The sequence below is a fragment of the Perissodus microlepis genome, chromosome 4 (assembly GCF_051167445.1).
Source record: "Perissodus microlepis isolate ML-2025 ecotype Zambia chromosome 4, ASM5116744v1, whole genome shotgun sequence".
NCBI lineage: Eukaryota > Metazoa > Chordata > Actinopteri > Cichliformes > Cichlidae > Perissodus > Perissodus microlepis.
The window spans coordinates 21,041,917-21,064,052 of NC_140464.1; the positions used below are offsets into that span (position 1 = coordinate 21,041,917).

Genomic DNA, 22,136 nt, shown 5'->3' on the forward strand with positions numbered 1-22,136 from the left:
TATTTAAGAAAATTCAAGCGGTCCAACGAAGTCACATACTTGAGTACATGCTAATATAAATTGCACAGAACATATTTATTTTTATAATTTAGTATAATAATTATAATTTTTGATTATATAACTATAATTTTTTGCAAATTGCAGATGATTTAAAAGAAAATTTGATGATTTGAGAAGGACTGACTCAGGTCTTAAAACAAAAGCACATAGTTAACAAAATTATTTTCTGACTTATAGTTAGAGTACCATCTAGAAAGCAATAACATACCATAACATTTTGTGCAAATTTGAGCAAAAAGTGCACTAATAACTTCATTATTTGACATGGAATAAAACTGTTATTTTTTTCTATGATAGCTGCTGTTTTTTAGTTAAAACAAGGGGCACTGCAATCATGTATGAGGTGAGTATAAAGTGCATGAATACTGGAATCATAAATGCATTCATACAGGACCTTTCAAATGTTACAAAAGAAAAAATGAAACTACTTAATTTTACAGTTTAATAAAGTTCAGAAACTAAAGGTGCAGAAATGTAAAGTACAGTAAAGTAGTATATCAATCGAATGAACACATAAAAAATTGAGGTATAAGAAACAGCATTTTTACATTTTTCGGAAACACAGGAAGCCCACACACATGCACACCTACACACATATAAGTGTAAAGCACTACACTTAAGTCAATGCTGACAATACTTACTGCCACAAATGCAAAACGTCTTTTTGCAAATGTAATGCATGAGATCAAAACTGTTTTGAAGTCTAGGACAACTAAATATATTTTTATAAGGATGTTGTGTGCAATCTTTGGTGCTTAAAATAATTTTGCTTTCCTTTCATCCAAGTTGTCTAATTACTTTATTTTACAGAGGGAAACTGATCCATTAAAATAAACAGCAAAACCAGGGTGGAGTGGTTCAGTAAATGTTGTGTGCACGGTGTACAAGTGGGTAACTGTATCAGGAGAGATTTCAAAAAAGGACAAAATGCCTGCTGGCCAGTCCAGATACACTCCCAAGACACCAACGGAGTTTCTATTTCTAATAAGGTTTACAAATGAATGGTTATGAGCAAAACAATTGTCCTGGTTTTTAAAGCACCAAGACTTTTCATTGTCACCAAAACCATAGTCAGAAGAAGAATAAGAGGAAAAGTCGGGCACCCTGTTGATACTTTTATATGCCACTGCAATATCTGCAAAAAAATACTCAACCTCCCAATAATGGCGACCTGTCAGACCTTCTTCACACAGAACCTGATCTTCATGAAATCTTTCCAGATGATCAGGATATGGTTGGTTCTCTGGAACAGCCTCTGCCTTTCTGTTCTCCTCGGTTAAACGAATGCTCACAGATGCTGTGTTTGGGTCAAGTGTCAGGTCACAGGCATCTGTAATCAGTGCAGGAAAAACAGTGAATCATTTGTAACAGTATTATCATGTCAGTGTGGTTTCTGTCTGAGTTTATATTAGCTAAGTTCTGCTCTGTTCTGTTTCATCATAATTACTGAGTTATTATGAGGCTTATCTCTAAATATTCAGGATGTGAAATAAGCGGCGAGCTACAAAATAAAGTCAAAATTATGGTACTGGGGCCACAACTTTAAGAATTACTACCAATTACACACTTGTTCAGATCAGAACAAAACTAGAAGCAACTATTAAACTTAATCAGGTAGATAGTTCAAAAGGTTTTGGTAAACATTTGCATTTACTGTTTAGAAATTGCAGCCATTTTTATACAGTCTTCCAGTTTCAGAAGCTCAAAATGAATTAGACAGCCTGACATAATTTTAAATGGAAGAATTGTTTTTAATCATTTTAGGATGAAAATTCTCTGCAGTCAGTTGAAACCTGAAGTCTACAAGCCACAGACATCACCAAATGCTGTGCTTCCTCTTTTGAGATGCCCTGCCAGGCCTTTACTGTAGCCATCTTAAGTTGCTGCTCATTTGCTCAGTTTTGCATCTATAATCTGAAAATCATAGTGCATTGTTTTCTGGCAGTGTCTAATTTGACTTTCCTGTTGAGTGTAACCATTGGTTGCACTTTGTTGTAAACCCTATATTTCCATTTATGAAGGCATCTCTTGATTGTAGAATTACATTACGACTCTCTGCCACTGGTACCTAGTTGGCTTGGCCCAAGAAGACTTGACTTGACTTTTAGAGTTTTCAATTTGGCGGTAATACCTGGTACTAGGCCCTTCTATATATAATTTTTAGAAGCCTGACAAAAAGAGAAATGGCTACACAGAAAACAACACTGTGGTGTCTGACAAAGAGCTGTAGGCCAAGCAGCTTCCCCTCAACGCCCTTCATTATAGTGTTGTGTTTTTGTCACACTCAAATTATGTCTAAAAACTTTCAGCCAACTCAAGTCAACTCAGCCAAGTCAAGTGAAGTTGGTTTTCTTAACTAAGGAAATAATTCTGTCATCATCAACTGTCAGGTGCTGGGTCTGTGACTGAGCATTGTGAGTTATTGTTATATTTTTGTGATTTCTTAGGTATATTGAAGGTATGTTAAGTTCTTGTTGTGGCTGTTGGATTTGAGTTACTTTTTTTTTTGTTATTCATTGTTTTTGGTTAAGTCCATCCAGTCAGAAGCTCCTAGGTTTCCTAGTTATAGTTCCTTGTTTATTTAAAATCTGTTGTGTCATCACCTCCTGTGTTAAGTCTCCTTTTTTGGTTAGTGTGTCTTACTTGTCATGTTTCATGTCAGTGTGGTTCATGTTGTCAACATTGTGTCATGTCTGCGTACCGTCATGTTTCCTGGTTATTATGAAGGTCTTGTTTCTATGTTCTATGTGCTTAGTTTACACATCCCCCGTGGTGTCATTGTGATTTATTGGGTCAGCTATCTCCTCATGTGTTTCCACTTCCCCTGATCACCCCTTGTGTGCATTTAGCCTGTGTGTTTCCGTTCAGTCATCCTCAGGTCGTCTGTGTATTTACCCTCCACGTCACGTCAGGATTAAACTGTTCACGGTTCTGCTCAGATTATGTTCATGTTCATGTTTCTGTTCCGTTATTCACAGTTTCTCACATACACCAGTGCAGAATCGTGTTCATTTCACAGTTTCATAGTCAGTCATAGTTTCTTCCAGTTTAGGCTTTAGTTTAGTTTTTTCCCCATTCGCTTTTCCTTGCTTTGTGTATCCCTGTAATCAGCCACAAATATAGGCTCGCTTTCTGTTAATCCAAGTTGATTTACACATCCATTGTTGTCTGGTTTTGGGTTCATCATTCACGCAACACACAGTCAGCTCCCGCTGGCCGCGACATCCCCTTTAGTTGTCTTCTGTGGTCTTTCAAGCATTTTGGTGTTGCTTAGCTGGCTAGTTCATTTATTTCTTTTAAAGAATGAATCAATTTGTCTAATTTGGATACTCCTAAAGTTTTAATATGTTTATTTTATTTTATTTTTTATGGTGGCCTCTTTCACTTGCACTGAAATCTTTTTGGGCCTCATAACTTTCGTTATGGTGAAAAACCATGGCTTTTCTGGTAATTGTCCAATGAGACTCTTAAAACTGGGGGACTAGAAAACTGTCTACTTCATTGTTCATTAAAAATATTTTTTTCTAAAAGTTCTTTAACTAAAGTCTGAACTTCAGACGTGGCAATTGTTCAAAAATACACCGTGATGGTGTACAAAGGCAAATCTGCAAAAATTTTGTCTTTTTCAGACAAATTATAGACTCAACTGTATGCACTAAGGCCCACAACAGGATGCTTTTTCAAGATGCGTATATCTCAGGACATCCAAAAATATGCATTTACACTAAAACACATGCAAATCAGAAGAATATAAATGATAGCTGTAAAAAAGCAAAACCACCTGTTTTGCTTTTGCGAGGATTTCTTTATCTGTAAAACATCTGTAAAACTTCATGAAAACAAAGGTGTCATTGAGAACAAATTAGTAGATCCACAAATTATGGATACAGACTCTTTTCAGAGTTAGAGGTACACTTAATGTACTTATTAACATACAGTTCAATGGACTACATTAGGGTGCACTGGTGCACACTTTGCTTAAGATTCTTTCATATGTTTGACATCCAGCTAAAACCTTGAAAATATGTATACATTTTTAAATCAGCGACATTGCATATCTTGAGGAAATGTTTTTGGACAACAAGTAACTCACATTTTAAACAAGGTTTGAAAAATCAGATCTGACAGGCAGATATTTATGAAGGGCAGGCTATAACAGACATGCTCATCAAGGACCGCAGGTGTCTTGGAGCAGAGAAACACATTGGATTGTTGTAATTCTCTTTTGCATATGCAATGCCCATTCACTTCATTAGTTTGATTTGCAGTTGCTTCACTAATATAATTCATTAATGTTTTTGCTTAAACCTAATACTGATATTATGAGGCGCGCACATAATAGCATTGTGTGGTTTTTCTAAAAATGTTTTCTGTTATATTAATTAGGTTTTTCTTTCTTTGCTTTACCTGGTTTGCAGAGGTGGCTGTTTCCTGTCTGGGCAAAAGGTGTGGCTAAGGCCTTTGAAAACAAAATGCCTACTCAACAGGAACAACCAAGTGCTTATCAGAAACAGGGATGTTTTAGGTTTACTTATGTTATTCTGTGCTTAGTTAGTATGGTTAGGTGTTTGTTTTTGTTTTCACCTGTTGTGTGTAAATGGTTTGGCCAAACCACTATAAAAACTACCCTCCTGTGTTTGTGATTAGGTCAGTTTGTGAGTTAAGTTGGGTCCACTTTGTTTGGTTAAGTTTCTGGAAATTACTTTTTGTAGAGTTATATTTAGTTGACCGCTTTTGTGGGCCTGCTAATTATATTTTTGAACTGTCTTTCTGAACTTTTTTTTGAGGGTTAAAATAAAGAAAACTCATTTTGAAGACATTTTTACCTGTCCTGCCTTGGCTGCTTGGTCCCTCACTCTGGACCATCAGCTTCCACGCTGGGATCTGCTGCACAAATTCGCACTCACCCCAGGGGCAGAACAAAACTTGTAAGCCCTAATCTGTGTCTTCATTTCTCCAAGAGAATTGCCAATCGAAGAAAGGGATCCAACACGAAACTCAAATCAAACAGTACACTAATTTTCCACAATCACGTTCAGTTGAACAAATAAACTAAAAACTTCCACCAGCCACACTGCTCAAAGCCACAGGAGGGAAAATTGACTGCTCTACGCCATTTTGGAAAAGTTCAGAACCTTTATACATAGCATATCACAAGCAGATTCAGTGGGAGATAAATAAAGTAGCCTAGAATAAGCATCTACAATTTAAAGAGACACATAGTTGAGTACATCACTATTTTCTCTAAACATTTAGATCCATAAAATATTAAGTTTCACTAACAACGGACGGGCAAAGCTGAGAGTTCTGGAGGGTAGTGCATGCTCTCATTTCACAAGTTGTCCTGCGTTTTCCCAGAAAGACAGACCACACAGTTTAAACCTGTGAAAAAGCTTTTTTAAGAGAAGAAAGATTCACACTATGTTTCTCTAAGTTAAAAACAAATCAAATTTACCTTTCAGAGCAGAGTCTAAAAAAAACAACATTAAATCATTTGATTCTGCGTCTATAAAAGTAATTTCTGTTTGTATTAATTCACACTGAAATCTGAAATACTTGCCACGCTTGATAAAACAAAATTAAATAATATATTGCCTGTTAATTACACATCTACGTTTTAAAGATGGCATCAAAGTCAGTATACTGTATTTGTCTTACATTTTGAAATTTAGTTCCCAAAAACACTTGGTTTTACAGCTGGGTGGGGGCAGTTGAGGGCACACACGAACACGTCCATAGGTGTCCGGCTTCTCAGGAAACAAATGTTTTTGATGAAAGGACATTCTGAAGGTTTAGACTGCGTTTTCTCAGACATAAAGACTACACATGACAGGGAAAGGGCAATAAAAGCTCTCAAAGCAAAACAGGTGAAATAAACAACCACAGAGGACACTTGAGAAAAACACCCTGCTGTTAAAACAAGTAAAAAGAGTCGCACAAACAAACCCCAAATCCAGTAAGATTGGTTCTAACAAAACCAAATAGGTCTTCCACTCCACATAAGGCTTTATTCTCCATTCAGATCGCTGACTAAAAAGCAAATAGGTCTTCCTATAAGGCTCCTCCATAGTGTTAGAATAAAGCAACATTAAATAATTGGTTCCTCCATAGGGATGGGTATCGTTTAGGTTTTATCCGATACCGGTGCCAAACCGGTACTTTTGAAACGGTGCCGGTGCTTAAACGGTGCTCAAACCGGTGCTTAAAGAATGGAGAACAAAAAATTGGTCCAAAAACCTCTCATGTTCAGCTGTTTTTTTGTAAAAAGATAACAATGTTAGCCTTTTCTGCAGCTATGGGGCATATATGGTATCACTCTTGGCTGGAAGCAGTGCTTAATCAATGGAAAAAACAAACTTTGTCCAAAAACCTCTCATGTTTAACTGTTTTCCACTTTTTCTTTGGTCATTTTAGCCTTTTTGGCCAGGGTGAAGGGAGTACCTGCCATCAAACAAGAAGACAGCCGCATGTAACTATGACGGTGTTTGCTAGTTCACCTTACATGCATTAATGTAATAACGTGGTTAGCCTACTCAACGTAAATTACACAAGAACAACATTAAGCTACTCACGCAGAGAAGAATGGCTGCTGCTGCCATCATCATCCGTCATCATTTCTGCTACACTGGCAGGGCTAGGGGCCAGGACTCTCCTCTTCGTGTTTTTGGGAGATGTTGTTAACTCCGGGTCCGATAACAGGCACCACACCCGCAGTAGATGTGCACGGTGTGAGGTCTCGCAGCAAGCTATCAAATACGGCGCATTTCTCGGCTTTTAAAAAAAATGCTATGCGTCGCCAGGTGTTTCAACGGATTTGAGGTGTTACTTCCTTTGACAGTATCACAGTATCACCTTAAAGCACTTGTTGCAGGCTGCTGAGTTTGCATCTTTTGCTGTGAAGTACAGCCAGACTTTTGACCGCTTTGCCTTGGGCATTTTTAATCTGTAGCTCTGCTCTAAAAGAATGTACGTACCTGGACCCGCCTACTATCCTCGGAAACGTAAAATGATTGGCTAGAATCTAAAGTGTATCACAGCTCAGGAAAAAAAAGCACCGAAATAAAGCACCGAAATGTGCGCTGCTTTTCGGTCTGGTTACTACCGTTTATGTCAGAACCGGTGCCATGATGGCACCGGATACCGGTACCCATCCCTATTCCTCCATCTATAAAAAGTCATTCCTGCTTGTAAAAATTTACACTGAAAACTTAAATACCAGTTTATAAAACAGATAAACCTAATTAAAACACACACGCCAGGAGGAGACAGGTGCGGGGTACGTGAAGAGCAAAGCAGGCAGTTCTGGACGGTGCGTGCGCATGTACGTGTGCATGAACGTGCATGCATGCATGGGCGCATTCTTCTCCAATCACATCACAGATGTAGAATATCATGAAGAAAAAATATTTTCTTACACTGTCTCAGTAGCTTCAGATCAACCCAACATTCTTCATTGTGGTCCACACTAATGGACAAACAAACATTGTTGATTATGAAAAACAATAAAAGTGAATCAGAAATCAGTATAAAAGTGTTATAAAAATATAAAACTGTTCTAAACAGAACAGTTTTTTTTTTCATACTTGAGATTTTCCAGACTGCAGCACAAATCCTTTTGTTTTTCAGTCAGCAGTTTCACAACTTCTTTGGTGAGGTTATTGAAGCTGAGGTCCAGATCTTTGAGGCTGCAGTGGTCTGAGTTTAGAGCCAAGACCAAAGAACAGCCTCCATCTCCCGTCATTTTACAAAATGACAACCTACAAAAATCGAACAGCAGATGTGTGTTAAATGATCAGGGCACATTTTCACTTCCTGTCATGGCCTGAGCATAGAGCTGGGCGATATAAGATTTTTTCATATCACGATATGCTTTTTTCATTTCAGGCGATAACGATATATATCACGATATAAGCCAAATAACTATATATGTAAAATTTAAATGTGCTGTTGCTCACAAGTAAAATGTGAAATAATCAGCAGCTTGTTTTGATTTAAATATTTATTTCCCATAATAAGTTCAACAGGGCAGATGTACTTAAAATGAGGCTTCAGTTTAGGCAAAATAAAGGCAAATATTACAAACTACACAAAAGGTAGCCGCTAAAGCATTTCAGTTTCAAAATAGAATAAACAAAACAGACTACTAAATTGTCAGTTCCACAAAATATTAATTCTAAAAATAAATCTTAGTTTATTTTACAGAAGAAGAGACAAAATTGACTAACTTATATAATATTGCTTTGGAAGCGCTGTCTGAGAGAAATGTTTATGTCCAGGGAGTTGGTAACGAGGATCCATTACCTTAATTAGCTGCTTGAATCCTTCATTTTCGTGTTTTGTTTATTGGTACCATGTCTTTAGCAAGACAGTAAGCTATGGCACTCGTTATGTTGCTATGTCTCTTAGCTTTTTTGTCATATGGTAAGACCCTGGAGAAAGCCGACTCAATTGACTGTTGCTGCTTCACAGGGATTCCCCTGGTTGTTTTCGATGACGAATTAGCGCTTTCAGTCAGAGATTGAGCGTGCTCTAGTGGGTGGCACTGCTTCAGGTGATAAAAAAGGTTTGTTGTATTTCCAGACTTTGTGGGAACATGCTTTCGGCACAATTTACAGTGCACGTTACTCTGTTTTTTGTCAGACTTCAAATAGCCGAAATACCTCCACACTACGGAACTTCTCTGGCCTTTCCTTTCGACAATCTCTCTGGCATTGGAACCGTCATCTGTGTTCTCTTTGGTAACCTGGTCACCCAAGCTCTCGGTTGATTTTTCTCTAGTCGGCACACTCATTTCCTCCATTACCTGGCCGCACGGCGGCTGGCTGCTTCCCAAACAAATACACATGTGCGGCTTGGCACTTGAGCTGTACGTAACAAGTTACGTGACGCTGCGGCTGTGATTGGTTCGGCTCTGTGCTACTTAATTTGTATTGGCTATTCGTTTTTTTATAAGAGAGGAGGAGAGAGAGAGATGAGGTCTATCGCAATAGTTTCATTTTTCTATCGAGAAAAAGTTATTTCGCAATACATATCGTTATCGTTCTATCGCCCAGCTCTACCTGAGCACCATTTTATTAGTCTTTTCTCAATCTCCCTTTGGACATCTAGCATCATGTGTGTGTGTCATGGTCCCACGTGGAGTGCCTTTTGCTGTGCTCTAGCTTTAGATAGATAGATAGATAGATAGATAGATAGATAGATAGATAGATAGATAGATAGATAGATAGATAGATAGATAGATAAACCGTTTTAAAAATGCAGACTTAATCCTTTTTTTGCAATTGCTAAATCTAGATATACTGTGATAACATGGTTTGAAGTTAAATGAGATTTATTATATTAACCTGAGTGTTTTTAAACCACAGTTTGGGTTCCTCAATGCTTGAGATAGTTCCATCGCTCCCTGGTCCAGCAGATCATTGTAACTCAGGTCCAGCTCTTTCAGGTGCAAGGCTGTAAAGCTGATTGCTGAGGCGAGTATCTTACAGCCTTTCTCAGTGAGTCTGTTGTGACTGAGGCTGACAGAAAAATATAGGAATATAATCATTAACAAAATTTTTAAAAATATTAGCAATTACATTTTTTTCAGTAATTCTAATCTTATCACTCACATACACACAGATATACATTTATACACACACACACACACACACACACACATATATATATATATATATATATATATATATATATATATATATATATATATATACAGGGAGTGCAGAATTATTAGGCAAATGAGTATTTTGTCCACATCATCCTCTTCATGCATGTTGTCTTACTCCAAGCTGTATAGGCTCGAAAGCCTACTACCAATTAAGCATATTAGGTGATGTGCATCTCTGTAATGAGAAGGGGTGTGGTCTAATGACATCAACACCCTATATCAGGTGTGCATAATTATTAGGCAACTTCCTTTCCTTTGGCAAAATGGGTCAAAAGAAGGACTTGACAGGCTCAGAAAAGTCAAAAATAGTGAGATATCTTGCAGAGGGATGCAGCAGTCTCAAAATTGCAAAGCTTCTGAAGCGTGATCATCGAACAATCAAGCGTTTCATTCAAAATAGTCAACAGGGTCGCAAGAAGCGTGTGGAAAAACCAAGGCGCAAAATAACTGCCCATGAACTGAGAAAAGTCAAGCGTGCAGCTGCCAACATGCCACTTGTCACCAGTTTGGCCATATTTCAGAGCTGCAACATCACTGGAGTGCCCAAAAGCACAAGGTGTGCAATACTCAGAGACATGGCCAAGGTAAGAAAGGCTGAAAGACGACCACCACTGAACAAGACACACAAGCTGAAACGTCAAGACTGGGCCAAGAAATATCTCAAGACTGATTTTTCTAAGGTCTTATGGACTGATGAAATGAGAGTGAGTCTTGATGGGCCAGATGGATGGGCCCGTGGCTGGATTGGTAAAGGGCAGAGAGCTCCAGTCCGACTCAGACGCCAGCAAGGTGGAGGTGGAGTACTGGTTTGGGCTGGTATCATCAAAGATGAGCTTGTGGGGCCTTTTCGGGTTGAGGATGGAGTCAAGCTCAACTCCCAGTCCTACTGCCAGTTTCTGGAAGACACCTTCTTCAAGCAGTGGTACAGGAAGAAGTCTGCATCCTTCAAGAAAAACGTGATTTTTTATGCAGGACAATGCTCCATCACACGCGTCCAACTACTCCACAGCGTGGCTGGCAAGAAAGGGTATAAAAGAAGAAAAACTAATGACATGGCCTCCTTGTTCACCTGATCTGAACCCCATTGAGAACCTGTGGTCCATCATCAAATGTGAGATTTACAAGGAGGGAAAACAGTACACCTCTCTGAACAGTGTCTGGGAGGCTGTGGTTGCTGCTGCACGCATGTTGATGGTGAACAGATCAAAACACTGACAGAATCCATGGATGGCAGGCTTTTGAGTGTCCTTGCAAAGAAAGGTGGCTATATTGGTCGCTGATTTGTTTTTGTTTTGTTTTTGAATGTCAGAAATGTATATTTGTGAATGTGGAGATGTTATATTGATTTCACTGGTAAAAATAAATAATTGAAATGGGTATATATTTGTTTTTTGTTAAGTTGCCTAATAATTGTGCACAGTAATAGTCACCTGCACACACAGATATCCCCCTAAAATAGCTAAAACTAAAAACAAACTAAAAACTACTTCCAAAAACATTCAGCTTTGATATTAATGAGTTTTTTGGGTTCATTGAGAACATGGTTGTTGTTCAATAATAAAATTATTCCTCAAAAATACAACTTGCCTAATAATTCTGCACTCCCTGTATATATATGTGCTCATTCATTCATTCATCCATCTGAGAACTATAAGACAGACTGTTTCTGCTATCAGAATATTGCGTCACTTAATGTAATTGCTGGTTCTTTGATAACAGAGTGAGGTGTTTCACTATGGGAATCACCCTGACCTAACCAACTACGGAAGCTTTAATGACACCACGTCTGTCTATGAAAGACTTGTTGAGCCGTGCTCAGGGCTCCACCCCCTCCTTCTAACACGACCGACCAGTCCCATTCCAAGCAGATTTCTGTGCCCAAGCAAGGGGGAAGTGTTGGCGAAATACCCCTCTCTGTTATCAAAGAACCAGGGATTACATTAAATAACCTAACATTCTTTTTTTAACTTAGCTCAGTGTTTCACTATGGGAGATATGGCACCCTCCCAGATTGCACCAGCTTCCAAAGCTACGCTCCAGTACAACTCCAGGATCTCAGGTCGAACCTGAGGCACCAGATTCCAGCACTGCTTGAGCCAGGGATGACTTTGCAACATCCAGCCTATAAAACCGGACAAACGTGTGTGGTGTAGCCCAGCTTGCTGCAGCGCAAATATCCTGGACTAACACCTCTGAACAAAGCCCAGTATGTGGCCACACACCTAGTAGACTGAGCTCGGTGTCCCGGGGGGACCTGCGAGCCCTTACAGCTATAAGCCAGAGGTATGGCTTCTACAATGAGCTAGCCTCTGGCGTGGTAAGGGCCTGCCCTTGTGAGGGGAGGCCCAGGAAACAAACAGCTGATCTGCCTTCCTGAATCCAGCTTTTCTGTCAACATAAGTACAGGAGCTCTACTGTAGAGCACCTGTATGATCTTTCCATCACCTTAGGGACAAAGGCTGGGTTAGGCATGCTTTAGTGAGTACAGGAGCCAGCTGTAAACAAGAGGGGTGGATAGACAGAGCCTGCAATTCACTTACTTGCGTAGCTGTGGTTAGAGCCAACAGCAGAGCGGTCTTACGAGATAAACTACAACTCCCCTGCCCCAAAAGGCTCAAAGGGGTGGTGGGAGAGGGCGTCTAAACCAACTGACAGATCCCACAAAGGGACCAGTGGTCTAGAGACTGGGAGCGTTTGACACACACCCCTCATGAAGCGTCATACAAGTAGGTGCTGACAGGAAGGTTTATCACCAAACCCCACATTGCAGGCTGAGATAGCTGCCAAACAGACCTTTATAGTGGAAAAAGCTCTCCTTTTGTCCAGCATGTTCTGAAGAAAACACAACAGCTCCACCACTGAACACTGAAAAGGGATTGCCTGCTTTTCATGGCTATTAAAATCAGCGACAGCCCCTGATCCCTCACTCTGATCAGTGTTGGGGAGATGAAGCTGAGGGGAAGGAAAGCATACAGTAGTGTGTTTGGGGTGCTTGGGGTGGCTGTAGCTCAGGCGGTAGAGCAGGTCATCTACTGATGGGAAGGTTGGTGATTCGATTCCTGGCTTCCCCTAGTCTGCATGCCAAATATCCTTGGGCAAGATACTAACCCCAAATTGCTCTCCGATGCATTCATCGGAGTATGAGTGTGTGTGAATGTTACATAGAAAGCACCTAGAAAAATGTGCTTGTGTGAATGGGTGAATGCACAAGTTGTGTAAAGCGCTTTGAGTGCTCAGAAGAGTAGAAAAGCGCTATATAAGAACCAGTCCATTTACCATTTACCATTGGCCAAGGATCGGCCAGCGCATCCACGCCCAGTGGGGCATCTGCGTCTGACAGGGAGAAAAACAGTGGACAATGTTTTCTCGCGAGGCAAAGAGATCTATGGCAGCCTGGCAGTATCTCTGACATATCTGCTCCACCACCTGTGGGTGAAGTCTCCATTCTCCGAACAGTGGATTCCCTCTGGACAGGAGATCGGCCCCCCCTGTTCAGAATTCCTGGCACATGAGTTGCTCGAAGGGAGAGAAGCTGTGTGCTGCTCCACACAATTGCTTCCCTGGCTAACCTGTGTAGTTGCCGGGAACGGGTACCGCCCTGGCAGTTCTTAAAAGCAACTACCATGGAGTTGTCTGTTTTCACTAAAACATGTTGCCCCCGGAGATATGACAGAAAATGCTGTAAACCTAAGAGCACTGCGCTGCGCTCCAGCAGATTTATGTGATTCAGAGCCAGTCGCCGCGACCAAACGCCATTCACTGCTCTGCCCATCATAGTTGCACCCCAACCTGACAGGGACAGTCTATGGTCAGAGTCCCCCTGGATGATACTGCCCCCAGAGGTACCCCCGCAGCGAGAGCTGTCAGGCTCCTCCATGGCCGAGAGCCGCAATACAGGACTGTGTTATTTTTACACTGTGACCGAGATGTGGGTGAGGGCAGAGCTGCAGAGAGGCAACTCACTGCTGAAAATCCCTCATCATGAGCAGCCCCAAATGTACCACGATATCACCGAGACCATGAGGCCAAGGAGGCGGAGACAGTGTTGAAACTGCACAACTTTCCTCCGCTGAAAGACGACGTCACCTCTGTCTCCTGGAAGGAGTTGGGGCTGTCCCCCTCACAAAGAGCGTAAGCTCCCCCAGCTGGGGACAAGGAGAAATGGCAGTGATTTTCTTTTGTTTTTATTTTCTTTCCAGAATGCTTGCCCCAAGGTCTTGGATTCTCAACTTTGACCTGGTGAGCAAGCGGATTGAGGGCCTCCCGCTCCTCTCTCTATTCTGGCCCCACTCTGTCTCCCTCTCACAGCTACTGCTGCTGCCGCAAAGCAGCTCTTGGCACCTGCTGAGGTTGTGGGTTAGGGGTTCTGGGCAAGCAGAGATTGAATGCGTTTCCCTCCTGCTTTCTGTGGGTGCTTGTCTCTCTTATTTTCTCCAGGGCAGGGCCAAAGAGACCCTTGGTCGGGTCATAGGCTGCATCCATGACCTCAGCCTTCTGAGCATCATCTAAGCCTGACAGGTTTAGACACAAGTCTCTCTCACCCGAGACTGCAAGGCCCATTACACGCCCACAACCTTGGACTGCCCCCCTGGAGGAGCGAAGGATGAGATCATTAACCACGCAGATTTCATCCCACAGGGCTGGATTTAGGGAACCCGAGTCCAGCTGACGGCCCATGTCTTCTAGAATTTCTGACTGAGGCTGGTGGGAGCCGCTTGCCATCATGCAGGTTGTGTCCTGCCCCTTCGATATCCTGGGCAGCTGGCCATGGGATACCTAGCAGCCCATTTGCAGACCTTGTACAAATTGCTGTCCGCCGGGGGCGCAACTTCTGCCCCATTCAGTGACCTGGACAGCTGGGGAGGGTAGGTGGAGTCATGCTCCTCTTTATCATACATGTCCTCTAGGTTGAGTAGGTCAAAGTTGGCATCACCCTCTCCGTCCTCACCACCCGGCTCGCCCACGTTTTGATCAAGGAAGTCCTCGAACAATGGGGGCATGAGCAGGGACTATTCTTTCATCATGTCCGCCCAGCTCGCGGAGGATCGCCGATGACGGATGTCACTCGTAGCAATAGCAGCCGACAGGTGGGGGTCCAGAATGTTCATTGCTGCTACTCTCAGCCTCCTTTCCAGGACTTTCTCTGGCATAAACGCACAGTGTGGGCATCCCTGAGGGTCCACCAGTGAAGCCTGAGCATGCTTGGCACCCATACAGATGATACACATTGTATGAGGGATGCAGCCTCTTTGGCCTTTGGTTCCGACCCCTTGGCGGGGGTAGGAGCCGTAGACATGGTTAGCGGAAAGGGGGTGAGACCAGGCTACACCAGGCTCATCACGACACATTAGCCTGTTCGTAGTCAGAGCTAGCAGTGGGGATTAAATTCAAGCTAGTCGTAGCGGGAGTCAGGTCATTGTGATACGTTAGCTGCATTCTGCTAGCCAATATCGTTAGCAACTTAATGCTAACTGAACCCTGAGGTTGACTAACAAGCTAATGCTAGTGAGACACTAATACGGTTTGTGGCCTGCTAACAAGTTAATGCTAGACGGACACTGAAAAGGCTCGCCGTAACGCGTTAGCCTAAGTTACACAAAGTCGGCTACCTCGCTAACTAAAACCAGGAACTGCCTGAACAGATCACCTAACACGATTACAGTTCACCAGAGTGTAACTATAAGTACGCTTCTTTCGAAGGACTTGCTCAGCACAATCCAAACTGGAACCGGAAAAACTGTATTCGGCGACAGACTCCTAGGAGGGATGCCTGAGAACTGTTAAGCAGCCAATCAAGTTTGCCTGGACGCGCTGAGAGGGCTCAAAGTAGTTTCTCACGGGACAAAAGCGAGAATGAGTTAGGAGGGGCTGGTCGGCCGTGTTAGAAGGAGGGGGCCGAGACCTAAGCACAGCATTTCACATTTGTGTGACTAACAGTCTTATTTCCAGGTGACTGTTGTTGTAATTTTGCAATGTATACATAAAACTGAATTGAAACTTCTCCTGTACAGATTACTAAGGGGTCCTCTCATGCAGGCATTGTGCAATCATACAAAAGAACAACTTAAATTTCACCATAACCCTTACTGGGGAAAAGGCAGTTTAAGATTTAAAAGACATTACAATTGTTGTACATTACGTTAAAATCAGTGTTATTGACTTTAAGATCACAACCTGATTTAAAACAGAATCTAGTATAAAAATTCTTGCCTCTAGAAATAGCTATATGATATTAAGAGAATATGGCCGTGCAGTCTTTCAGTCCAACTTTGTCCAGCCACTGGTAGGATTTCTGGATATCAGCCATCTCCTCTATCTGCCGGTGGTACATATTGTGCATGGGCCTGTCCTTCCATGATAGTTCCTCCTTTTCCTCCTCTTTCTTGGGTTTCTGCTGCCTGAGGTATTCACTGAGCATGCGGCCGGTCAGGGCCATCTTCCTGATGTATTAATGGATGTTTGTTGTCTCATCCTGGACTGTGGTGTCCCCGGCCTCCTTCCTTCCGTGTAGCATACAGCCTCCAGGTGCTAGACTTGAGGTGAAACCCTCCATGCATGGTAAGGAGCTTCCTTGTCTTGATGTCGATGGCTTCTATCTCCTCCATTGGCTAGCTTATTATCCCAGCAGGGTACCTGATCATGGGCAGGTTGTAGGTGTGGATAGCCCGGATCTTGTTCTTACCATCCAGCTGACTCCTCAGGAGTTGCCTGACCCTCTGCAGGTACTTGGTGGTTGCAGCTTTCCTAGCGGCCTGTTCATGGTTCCCATTCGCCTGTGGGATCCCCAGGTACTTATAGCTGTCTATCACACCAGGCAAGATCCCAGGTGCAAAATACCAAGGGCTCAGGGAAGAGTTCGAGAAGATGTGGAGGGTGAAGGTAACAGTGGTCCCAGTGGTAATCGGAGCACTAGGTGTGGTGACTCGCATACACCTGTGAGCAATTTAGTGTTTCCAATTAACCTAACCCTACTAACTGCATGTCTTTGGACTGTGGGAGGAAGACAGAGTACCCGGAGTGAACCCACACAGACACGGGTACATATATACATATATATATATATATATATATATATATATACATAGATAGATAGATAGATATAGATATGTACATATACATATATATATATATATATATATATATATATATATATGTACATATACATACATATATATATATATATATATATATATATATATATATATATATATATATATAGATATACATACAATTTTGTGCTATTTTAAACTCAAAAGTAAAAATTTTCAAGTATCTAAATCCTGCTTCAAATGTTTTTTTTGATGCAGTGTTTTACCTCAGTACCTCCAGTCTACAGTTTTTGTTTTTCAGCCCATCTGAGAGGATCTTCATTTCCGAGTCTTTAAACTGGGTGTAGTTTAGTTCCAGTTCTCTCAGGTAAAAAGGTTTGGATGTGAATGCTGTCACCAGCATTTTGCAGATTTCCGCAGTCCTATAATGTTGGTTCATTCTTTTGGCACAGAGGATAAAAAACATTAGATTAGATATAAACATAGATTATACTATCCAAGTTTTAGCAAACGTCCTTCTAATCTAAGAAAACAAGACACTGAGTTGTGAATTTTAGTGACTGTGGGGGGAGACACTTTTACATAGAAGATTTTGACTAATTGTTAATCTTTTAAACACTGTTTACAATTAGAGTTACTGTATGGTGTCACCTCACATGTATCCACTTAAATCAGCAAAGGCCCTCTCCAGAGGCTGTTTCTCCTCTGCCAAACAGGACCCACTACTGCAGATTAGTGCTCCCATTCTGAGCCAAAGCACTTTACATGAACACAAAATTTATTCATCCCCAGAAAACTTGGTGATCCACAATCTTCTCCTTTAGCCACAGGGAAGAAGAAACTCTAGTTCTGACCACTGGGTATTTTTAGAAGGCTCAATTCAATTTCACTATCTACACCCAGGCCTGGTTACTTCCGGACCTGTTGAATCAAGACTTCCTTTAACTAGAACCGGTCTGACAAAGTAAAGTAGGCTAAAAGATTTCAAAAAGCAACACATCATGCCACGATATCTTAAACTGACCTGAGCTTCTCAAGTTTAGGGCAGCCTAGACCAACAGACAGTACAGAGAACAATGAGTCCTCAAGTATGTCACCACTCAACTCTAGTTCTCTTAGATTTGAGATGACTGATTTGATGGCTGATGCAAAATCTTCCATCTCTCTTTCTGCAAGCCCTTTGCCAGAAAGACTGCAAGACCAAAGGACACAAAATCAAAAGAAATCAGTACAAGATGTTACAAAACAATCATATAAATATGATAATTTTACTAACCTTAGAGCTTCTAGTTTACACTGAGAATTTTTCAGTCCATCAGCCAAGGTTTCTGCACATTTATCCGCCCTACTGCCAAAAGTACTATTCACTATGTGCAGTTCAGTTAACACAGAGTGTGGCATGCAAAGAGCTGAAGAGATAGTTTTATATTCCCAACACCGACATTTACACCTGAGATTCTGTAGAATTAATAAAAGGACAATTGTTTAAATATCAGATACAGTTTTTAAAAGCATACATTATTTCTTAACTTAATAGACAATTGTGAACTCAATAAACCCCTTTTCCATCTGCACCCTGACACTGTCCAATATTACGGGATTTCCATAGGGGAAAGGATTTTGTTTTCCCTAATTGAACATTTAAAAAAAAAAAGATCAATTAGATCTTACAATTTCATTTTACTTATATAGAACCAGTCCACAACAACATGCCAAATCAAAATAAGCATTAGATATTTCAAATATTCCCTTTGTGGCACACAAAATGGTAAAGGCACTGATTAGCTAACTGTAACACCTCCTGCAGCATGAAAAGAACAATATTTTAAACAGATGATTGAGGAACACACTCTCTTCTTTGAATATTGCTGTACACAACCCACAGTAAACTCCAGCTTTCGTTATATCTATGTCATACTTCTTCAGATCTTTAGCAGTGAATATGATCCGGCCTTTTTCTAGTTGCTCAAAAGCCAACCTGCCTAATTTCAAAATGAACTCTTCATTTGACTTAAAGATCTCTGCTGTATCAGGCTCTTCCTGGTCGCCATATTTTCCATTAGCTATCGTTGTCTGAATAAGAAGGAAGTGTGTGTACATCCCAGTAAGAGTTGTGGGTATTTTTTGGTTTCCATCTTTGGTGTTTCTCATTTTACGCATCAAATACTCAAAAACATGTACAGCAATCCAACAGAAGATAGGTATGTGACACATAATGTACAGGCTCCGTGACATTGTTATGTGTTCAATTATTTTTTCAGCGACTGCTTTGTCCTCAACTCTCTTTCTGAAGTACTCTATTTTTTGTGGATCATCAAATCCTCTGACCTCGGTCCACTGGTCGACATACTTAATAGGGATGCGTCGAACTGCTCCTGGTCTTGAGGTAATCCAAACAAGTGCAGAGGGAAGAAGATGTTTCCTGATAAGGTTGGTCACCAGAGTGTCCACTGAGGACACCTTCGTAGCATCATCCAGTATTGTGGTCGTTTTGAATTTCAGCTGAAGTTGACTTTCATCGAGACCATCAAAGATGAACAAAACTTTACGATCAGCCAAAGCTCTCGCAACTGCTATGGTTTTAAGTTCTGGATGGAATGTTTTCACAAGGTTCTCAAAGCTAATCTGATCATCTTGGACCAGATTTAGCTCCCTGAATGGAAACATAAGGATGAAGTCCAAGTCCTGATTGGCTTTTCCATCTGCCCAGTCAAGGATGAATTTCTTCACAGAGACAGTTTTTCCAATGCCAGCGATTCCCTTTGTCATCACAGTCCGAATTGCTGTCATGACCTTGTCGCCTTGCACATGTTTAAAGATATCATTACAGTTGATTTTAGTACCCTCAACAGTTTGATTCCTCGCTTTATCTTCAATCTCCCAGATCTCATGTTGTTCATTGACATGTTCACTCTCTCCTTGTATAATGTGGAGCTGTGTGTAAATTTTATCCAATGATTTTTCATCCATACGAGACTTTTCAGTGCCTTCCAACTCCCACTGACACTTTTGCCTCAGATATTCTTTGTTCTTTTTAAATACCTCCTTGATGACATCTTCTGCTGTAGGTAAAGAGGAAAACCACCAATTTCAAACAAAACATATAATTTTAACGTTAACTTGGTCATTTTGACCTTGGTAAAGGATAAAAAGCCCTCAGAACGGCTGCGATAAGTATGTTAAATAAAACCTCAAATCCAAACCCGTATTTTATTCACAATAGAGCATATAAAAAATCATCATCAAATGTTTAAATTGTTGTCTGATACATCATTAAATGTTTCATTTAATAATTTATCAAATGTTTCAGTTGTTGTAAGGTCTTGATTGCAGGCAACAAAACTCTTCTATTATGAAGCCATGCCACAATGCCCTTATAGATGAGGAAACTGCCAATTCCTTAGGCAATAATACAGTTGGTCCCTCTCCTTAATTGGTCAAGAGGATATGGTGTCCGTGTTTTCAAAGAATGAATTCAAGGCTACGTCCACGCGTACCTCGGTATTTTTGAAAACGCAGATTTTTCTATGCGTTTGCGCCTTTCGTCCACACGTAAATGGCGTTTTCGGTCACTGAAAACAGAGATTTTTAAAAACTCCGGCCAGGGTGGATATTTTTGAAAACTCCGTTTTTGCATTTACGTGTGGACGAGAAAAACGGAGAAAACGCAGCGTCAAAGGTGTGCGCCTTTTTTGACGTCACACTGTGCGCCGCGTTATTGTTTTGGTGTGGACGGGATTATTTTTTAAAACGAAAACGGAAAATCTCAGTTTTCAAAAATACCCGTGTACGTGTGGACGTAGCGTAAATTTCTATTCATCTGACCCCAGTTTTCTACTGTACCTCACTCCATTTTAAATGAATTTTGACCCAGAAGAAGCTGTTAGAACATGTTTGCATATGGCTCCGTCTTTGTACAACAAATTTTAACCTGAATTTGAGGATGGAATAGTGAACTATATACATGGACACAAATTCTTTTGGAAGTGTTCTTGATAGCTTACAGCGATTTCCAGTGGGCCCGAACATCACAGATATTCAATATAAATTCTTGCTTTTCTGGAGAAAAGCAAGCTGTTCTATTATGAATAAAGTATGGGTTTGTCTAATACTACTAGTCTAATATACCCTAGTAAGCTATAGTACTTTTTCCTTTGGGAAGGTACAATCTGTGCAGTCTACAATTCTGTTGAAGAAAGATGTTGAATCTATTTAATTATTCTTGAAAAATAATTGATTTCTGTGCATTTTTTTTCACACTGCATCAAATGAAAGTTTATTACGTCGATTAAGCACCATGAGGTGGTGGGTGGTTCCCTTTTTTTTTTTTTTTGCTGGGTGTTTTAGAGCCCTATTAGTTAGGTTGCTTACTCTTTAAAATACCAGAATAGGGAGGATGGAGTAGGTTTAAGTTTATTAGATTGATCAGTATTGCTGAACTATGAAATATTTTGGGTGCAGTGTATTTTTTGCATACAGGTATAACAGAATAGCTTTAGTGGTTTTTGTTTTGTTTTTTTTAACTTGAGTATTAACTTATACAAAAAGCAGCAAGATATTAAAAAAACAGTTTTATTGATTAAAAAACACACTATATCGGATTCATATCGGTATCGGCAGATATCCAAATTTATGATATCGGTATCGGACATAAAAAAGTGGTATCGTGCCATCTCTAATATACATACATATATATATATATATATATATGTGTATATATATATATATATATATATATATATATATATATATATATGTATATATATAATCTTTTTTTCTTACCTTTGTGTCCTGTAAATGCTGCAATGAAACAGCCATGTTGCATTCTGAAGCTGTGGCTGGATTTTTTTTTTGAAAAAAAAGCAGGAAGACAGGAAGTGAACAGTTGTCAGGCTGAGCGGATACATCAGAATTTTATATATATGTAGCTCACTTCTGCTCTGTGAGTGACTCGTGTGCGGTGGAAAAAAAGTGTGTGCATTTTGTATAATTTTGATAAGCTTTATTATTTGTTTGAAGTGAACTAAATAATAAATTGAAATTGTACATAAGAACATTCATGGTAAGGTGTAATATGACATGATGAACAACAGATTGCTTCCACTTTCACTAGTATATAATAAAGTTATATACAGGGTTGAGCATTTTTTTTTTTTTTTTTTAGCCCCAGGGTTCATCTGTCATGGTGGCCTACAAATATCGATTCACAAAGTACTACTGGTGACACTGCTGATGACTTGTGACTCTTCTTATGCATCCACTTATTATTTTACCACTGTGCTTTTCTTTCAGTCTTTTCCTCTTGTGACACTGCTGGGTGGTATAAGGCACATCTGTCAGTGAAGCTCCTGGAAGTCAGT

General features: G+C 40.5%; 1 protein-coding gene and 1 pseudogene across 1 annotated transcript; both read right to left on the reverse strand.

Annotated features, from left to right (window-relative positions):
* Positions 1-854: 854 nt before the first annotated feature.
* LOC146388866 (protein NLRC3-like) lies at positions 855-21,601 on the reverse strand. Its single transcript, XM_084924711.1, has 9 exons — positions 21,559-21,601; positions 18,625-19,838; positions 18,053-18,234; positions 17,801-17,968; positions 17,043-17,216; positions 9,405-9,578; positions 7,644-7,817; positions 7,476-7,525; positions 855-1,390 (listed from the first exon to the last, which is right to left on the reverse strand). Exons 1-9 carry the CDS (start codon positions 21,599-21,601, stop codon positions 855-857), a joined length of 2,715 nt encoding a protein of 904 aa, XP_084780837.1.
* Positions 14,355-15,023, reverse strand: LOC146388867 (uncharacterized; annotated as a pseudogene).
* Positions 21,602-22,136: the final 535 nt, after the last annotated feature.